Source organism: Uloborus diversus, chromosome 9, assembly GCF_026930045.1.
Source record: "Uloborus diversus isolate 005 chromosome 9, Udiv.v.3.1, whole genome shotgun sequence".
Taxonomy (NCBI): domain Eukaryota; kingdom Metazoa; phylum Arthropoda; class Arachnida; order Araneae; family Uloboridae; genus Uloborus; species Uloborus diversus.
The window spans coordinates 86,090,273-86,097,819 of NC_072739.1; the positions used below are offsets into that span (position 1 = coordinate 86,090,273).

Genomic DNA, 7,547 nt, shown 5'->3' on the forward strand with positions numbered 1-7,547 from the left:
TATTTCGCACATTGATTTTTAGAGATATAAAATGTTCCACATTTATATACATTCATGGAAGTCTAGGCTGCCATTTCGTAGATGATTAACAATGAAAAAAAGTCCCATTTTAATATGAAATAAATAATGCACTCGAATGAAACAGAGATTTTTAAAAGATAGTGTTAAGACTCCCCTCTTCCTCCTCCATTAAACTAAACGGTGTAAAACATATTGACTGCGAAACATCTCAGGAACTTTTCTCCGCACGCACCCCACCTCTTAGCCGTAGGCCTTAGGTTCCACCGCCCGGGGGGTCCGCGTAGCGGGCCCCCCGCACGGCTGAGTGCGGCGAACATCTCAGGAACTGTTAGAAATTTCCATTTATAGGCCAAATTAGTTTTCCGAATTCAAAACTAATGCAATGACATTTAACTCTCATTTTGAAAGCATGTTTTCAGCGCACAAGCACTAATTCTTTCTAGCTGATGTTTCCAAAACTTATCAAGTCACTAAATCATTTAGATCTTTTAGCCAGAAACGAGAAAGGGGGAAAATGTTAATTGTGACAACACAACAAACTGAGACATCGAAAAAAAAAGATGGATAATACTAAAACAATTATGATTTTTATGCTCGATTATTCCATTAAATGAAAAACGTCATTGAAAGACAATAGAAGAATGCAGCATTTGTTCTCTTAAAATATACATGATTCATTTCTTTTCAAAAAATTAGTTACGCGTATAAGTTAATTTTTTTTTTTGCTTTTTTTTTTTGCAAAAGGGTTTAATAGCCAAAATTAAAAATTCGATGATAACTAGTACAAATCAGCAAAGAAGCTCCCATCTATTTTGGGGCAAGAGGTGGTACTAGTAGCCTGGTAGATGCTGCTGTAGAGCCTAATTTAGAAAACTTTTCATTGAAAGTCTACAAGCGGTTTGAACTATGCACGTGCTTTGCTCAAAGCTTGAAAAAGTCCACTTACATCCCTTTGGTTTTCACTGGCTCAAATTGGAAGCTCTATCATTCGAAGCTCAAATTTTCATTTTGAATTCCTCCTAAGGGGATGCATATGGGCAGTTCTCAAAAGGTGGGAGCAAACACAGACCTCAACTTTGAAGCTTCAACACCAAATAACTTTCATTTTAATTAACTCAAAAATTTTTGAGTTAAATTATAATACTGTATAGAGACAAGAATTGACATAAATTATGGAAAAAATGCTCTTTAAATGCCCTTAAAAAAATATTTTCTTTGCTAAAAGGCGCAATTTTGGCCATACCAAAACGTTAACTGAGCAAATGTACCATTAAAGAAAATTTTTTTAAAATTATTTCCATACGTTTCAAAAAAAATTTAAAGGTATGAATCTTACACTGAATAATTTTTTGTTAATATTTTACACAAATAACAAAAGTAAAGACAGATTATTCACTTTGTAAACGATTTTAGAAAATAGTAAGTTTGAAATTTGATGCATGTCCAAAATTTACGATCTTTACAATGCTATTTTTTGAGAACTAAGTATATGATGTTTTCATTTTAAAGGTGTTTATCGAGCCTCGGAATCAATTTTTAATTGTTTAAAAGTGTTTTCATAAGCTTTTATGCAGTATCTTAGAAGAAAAATAATTTTTTTTAAACGTACATGTGAGATGTCCAAATGGCGTTACGATCTTGACGCCGATAATTCTGTCCATTTATTCATAATTTTTGATGATCTACTGTCTTCTAACCTCAATAAAAAACGTTATTATAATGTTATCTTCTTTAATCCATTGGTATTCTGCATAATTAATATGTTACACATTGAACAATACATAAATTACAGTAGAAACATGGCTGCTTATGATCGAACCGAAAGCCATTTTGCAAAATTGCCAAGCAAACCTCCGTTAGCGACAACACAGTATACGATAAGCTAAAGGTTACCAGAGGGGAATTCCAATTTGACAAATGTAGTTTATCGTCAGCTGTACCAGTTTTGGCGACTTTATCACCTGCGCTAGCATTTTTTTTTTCCGCTTTTATTATTTTAGAATTCTTTTTCTCTTCTTTCTTTTGGAAACATAATTTAACGATCTCCAAATAGAAATACGAATTTCTTTCTTCAATAATTTTTTTAGACATCATTTTAATTCTTATGACATTAGAAAAAATATTCATTATTAAAACTGATGTCACTTTTTACAATTGTATTATTTTTAATTTGAAGCTTTTTTTTTAACCTTGCATCAATTTCTTCAAAATCATTCCAAAACTTTATTAAATGTAAGGAGCAGCATGTATAGCCATTCAAGTATTTCATTAATATCCTCTTTATTATTAAATTGCAAAATTTAAAAAGTAGTAAATAAAATTTTCATTTGAAAAGTTAAAAATCAGATTAACAATTGTCAAAAATGGTGAAACTTACGTTATGATGATGTCCAAAATCCGTTACCTACAGGAAAACAATGTCCAAAATCTGTTACCTACAGATTGCTGATTTAATTTGCTAATTAACAATTTTTACAAATACCTGCTGTCTTTTCATGTTCATATATTGTGTTCTAGGTATGCATACTATAGAATAAAATCAAAATTGATGTCAAATTCGAAAATTTTTGAAATTGCTCAAAGTTAACTTTTTTGTTCCTACCTTTTGAAAACTGCCCATATAAAATAAAATGGATGTTTACGTCAAAAAAAAAAAAAAAAAAAAAAAAAAAAAAAGTACTGATTGAGAATTATTTTATATTAAATGCTCACATTGACAATAAATAATTTAAGCCATTACTATTTTATTTCTCCACGTTCGAAAACTTAGTGCAGATAGTAACTTTAACTTGAAGAATAAAATTAAACACAGAGAGAAAGAGTGCTTACTAACTTCGATTTAAGCCATTTTTCTTACGAGTGGAGCCCAGATTTTCATGGTCTAAAAATCTTTAAAAATGGCCTTAAAGCATAAAATATCTCAAAAACTAGGAAACAGAGCTTTTTTTTTCCTTACAAAAAAGAAAACCGCTCTTGCATTTAAACAAAAATAAAAGTTTGAACCAATAAATCTTTCGTAAAATTACAATTGCATCAAAATACATAAGAAAATTTGGATATAATACAATTTGGATATATTGAAGTGCAAAATAAATGTTAAATCTTAAAACTGATAAAACGCTGAAGGCAAATATAAAAACATGTTGATGTCTGACATGTTGATGTATTTTTTTCACACATAGTAATGTGATTCAAAATGTTGATTTCACAAAATTGCAAAAGATAAAGCTAATATAAAATTATTAAATGATTTTTGACGTTAAAAAACTGGAAAGAACGTCTCTTATCTTTAAATTTTTTTAAATATCTTACGAACGTTTTACTATGTTAGTAGATGTGATTGGTGCACATTTGAAGAAAATTTCTTAAAGAAGTATTGTCAGACATTGGACGTGTATTTGAAGATCAGTTGCCAATAAAACACCAAATGAAAATGTTTGTTTCATATGCCACCGCTTTTCCTGTCAAAAGATTATTTTTAGCATTTGATGACTTTCGCTCTTCAAAAATTCTACCTAACGTAAGTTTGTGACTGTGATATGTAGAATTTATGAGAGAAATTTTTTTTTCAGGGGGTTTCAATTTCAGGAGTAACATCAGATGAAGTTTGAAAAATGACTCCCCACTCCCCAGGTTTCTCATTTGAGGGATCGGGGGTAAATTCCCCCCTTTATTTTAGAAACATAATGCAACTACGCATAATGTGTATGTAGTTTGCCGTTTCTTCCCGTTAAATGTATTGAGCATAATCTTTTGAGACTATGGGCTTTTCCAAACAAGTAGTCTTAAATATCTTTAAAAAAGCGTAAATAAAGAAAAAGGCCATAAAAATTTTAGAAATATGTTCAAACGTCATCAAAATCAAGGCTCTTCATATGAGGGAGGAAACTGGAACAGAGAAGTAATTCTTTTCAAATCTTTTCTAACGTTTCGTAAATATGCAATTTGTATCACAGTTCATCCGGATTTATTTTTCGCACAGCTTTCAGCATACCTGGTGGTTTCTCAACAGCAGAAATAATTTGTGACGTAAGCGTTGTGCCAAGAGTGGATAAATTAGATAAGCTGCTGTACATGGCTTTTTTGAGGGCACTTTGTTTCCCCATTGTGTAAGAACTGGACCGTATTTTAAATTTAATCGCCAATTTGTGAAATATTTTGACTTTGCATGTGAAAGCAACAAATATAAAAACACCCTGTAGCCCATTCAGAATAATGAAAGGGTACCAAAGGGCATTGATGCCTGTGATACCGGCAAAAAACCCCAAAAGCCATGCAAGTCCTAGAACGACTGTTAGCTTGATGTATAAAAGGTATCTCGTTCGATCAGAAAAGTTGTTCACCATTTTTGTTTGCCGAGATATTTTGTGCAAGTAAAATGCTGTTAGTGAGAAGAATGTAATATTACTCACCAACAGTACTAATACTGGTATGATAAAAAACATTAATAATCCTTTCTTGTTATTGAACCAACAAATTGGCTCTCCATATTTAGGGCGAAATTCGAAGTCTTTGTCTAATGAGTTATCCATTGTCACACTAACAACAACTAAACTCAAAGAAGATATCCAAGAGTATAAGGAATAATTAAAAAATGGCTTGTGCTTCGAATTTCTCCTCTGTGTAGCCGAAAATGTCCTGTGAATATCAAAAGCCATTACGGTCATCCAACAAAACGAAGCGATGTATCCAAAATGTGTTGCTACAGCTGCAAAGTAGCACAACCAATTCACCTCTGCAAAATGAGTTCCAGTCAGTAAAAAGAAATGGCCACAAAGCAACGACAAAGATAGAGACATAAGGATTTTCCCAGGTCCATTTCTAAGCTCCTTTAAAATTGTATAAACACTAATGTTTAGCACCAAACAAATAATTGAAAGACTTAACGTTATTTCGGATAGCAACAAGTAAACGCTCGTCATGGGCAACAAATACAATTCCTTCGCACAAATAGCAATTCTAATTACATCTTCGCCATTTTTCTCGTATATTTCGTATTCCTCTTGCTTTAAAAAGGTATTGGAGTAATTCACGTAAAAACTACCGTTATTTGTAAGGGTGAACATTTCTTTTGTGAGTATTCTCTTTGGACAATCACTTTTAATGCCTTTAGAAGGATTTTCAGTTTCTGAGAAATTTTTCGGCACACATTTCGAGCCTTCTCTAACATAAAGGGATCCACAAACAAATTGTTCGCATCTTTTCAACAACGGATCCCATATTTTACCTTCTCTCAAGCGACACGGGTTTTTGTCTCCTACTTGATTGCTACCGTCATTCACGAAGTTGAAGTCGAAAAGCCAAGAAAGGTCGCCTCTGCCAGTTTGTGGCCCATGAATTATGGGATATTCAGGATCTTTACATCTCAACTTATTCACAGATCCTTGATTACAGAGGGCACAATAAAAGTTTTTGTAAACCTTTCTCGTTGACTGAAAGGAAATCTCGTACACAAATGATGTGAAAGACCTGCATTTTAACTCCAATTCGCTTGGTGAACCAGGTAAGCAGTTATCAATCATAGGCTTACAAAGTCTAGCCTGATACTCCAAAAGTGAACTTAGTTTGAAATCATTTATGACGAGCCGACAATTTTTAAGCTTACCGCCAACTTTAACGCGCTTGAAGTTCTGATCTCTGGTACTATATACAGCTGAAGAAAAATCATAAACGTCTTGTTCTTTGTTCACAGACTCTCTTGAAGAATCACCATTACAGTACATGAAAGACTTCCAAGTCACAATGTCTGTATCATAATTGCAAATGGCACAATAAATATTTCTGAAGAATATCCGAGATCTTTTGCTAAGGACTGGTATATCTTGCAGATGGCTGTATGACTTCTTTGAATATTCTAAAGCTGCCGATTCTTTTTCACACATAGTTTGCACGTCGGAATTGTTCCACAAGTAATGACACTTCTGCACAACATATATGGAAATCCTAGAGCCATTTTCATCTCTTACTGTCCTGCACGAGGAAATTAAGTTCGGTTCATCGTTTGGAAAAACTCGATTAAAACAGCAATCATGATAAAAATGACAAGCTTCGTCACAGAAACATAATGTTCTTTGAAGTTCGAATAGGCTATTCACAGGCTTTTTGGACTCACAAAGACCTAAATATGATCGATTATCTGCTGCGCAAATTCCACTTGACTTGAATAACTCGTTTTCTTTCAAAACAGAAACATAATCGCTCGTATCGCTCTCATCAAAAGTTATTTTTCTGTCATCACGGGCATCATGATAACAGGCAACAGGATTGCTCAGGGAAAACAGCGTGATCAGAATTATCGGCAAAAAAGTCATTTCCGCCCAATGTTAGCCGAATATTCAGCGATGTAGTGCTCTCAGAACAGGAAGAAGTATTAATAAAGCTACCGCCCAAGCATAGTTAACAACGACCAATCAGAGTCTGAGCTTTTGGGATATGTTTGAAGGCTTTCTTTTTTAACATAAACAAACTGTCAGCCGTGAGATTTTCTGTTTGCATTTTGAGGAAATACTTCCGCTCGGAGTTTTTTTTCCAGGGACTATATGCATAATGTAGAAACATAAATAAAGGTCTTATTCTAAAAGAGAACATGATCTTGCGTATAAAAATAACGCGACAGTCAAGCAAGTCATTTCAAAATGCTCCAGGGGAGGAGGGGTGGGGGGGGGGGAGAGAAAAAAGGAAAAATTCAATACATTGTGTTGGGAAAAAACTGCAAAATGCAGATTAAATTACGATTTGAAAATCCAAGGGGGGGGGGGAGGAGAATCGACCCCCCATCCTCCGCGATAGCCCGAAGGACGGGCCTGTCGATAATTTTGAATTAATCCAGTGACATTCCGAGCACGGGGGTCACCCAGGGTGGTAAGTTACGGTGTCACAACCCCCCTCCAAAAAAAAAATCATATTTAAAAAAAAACATAAACAATTTATTCATGTGGTTTAATGAAGGTTTACAACAAAAAGCAAGTATAAATTATGAACACATTTTATGAAAAATCTGCCCTAGTCTGATACGTAACCACCCTCTTCTTGCAGTGTTTTTCGTCCTCCATTTTCGTTAAAATTTGATAACTTATTTTTAATTTAAGATATATCTAAGTGAAATTTTTAGAATTGAAGTATTTATGTTTACTTTATAAAACCTTAAATTCATTTTGCGCGACAATCCTCAATAGGGTGACACCCGAGGCAAACCGCCCGTCCACTCTCCGGTAATGACCGTATTTTTAAGTTTCTGCCAAAATCTGAAGCCATTAATCAGCCCCCTTTAAAAGATTGTCCTGTCTCATATTTCTTAAAATTCAATTAAATATGAAAAAAGGTCTACAAAGAAGGAAATAAACTAATGAGTATAACTTTGAAGATTATTTTATTATCGGCAAAGAAATGGAATGGGGGGAATTGAATTTTTGACATCTTGAATTCAAATTATATTTTTCGCAATCACAAACGGCGCAGGACCCTACTCGTTGGTTTTCTTGTTTCTACAAATGGCTCCTATCGAAAGACATAATGTGAATTCAAGA

General features: G+C 33.6%; 1 protein-coding gene across 1 annotated transcript; it reads right to left on the bottom strand.

The window, feature by feature from the left end:
- Positions 1 to 3,971: 3,971 nt before the first annotated feature.
- LOC129230358 (uncharacterized) lies at positions 3,972 to 6,332 on the bottom strand. The gene has a single exon (XM_054864756.1). The coding sequence runs from the start codon at positions 6,330 to 6,332 to the stop codon at positions 3,972 to 3,974; it is 2,361 nt and encodes a 786-aa protein (XP_054720731.1).
- Between the last annotated feature and the right edge of the window lie 1,215 nt (positions 6,333 to 7,547).

Coding starts and splice junctions, on each gene's coding strand:
- LOC129230358 (XM_054864756.1), bottom strand. CDS start 6,332: ATGACTTTTTTGCCGATAATTCTGATCACGCTGTTTTCCCTGAGCAAT.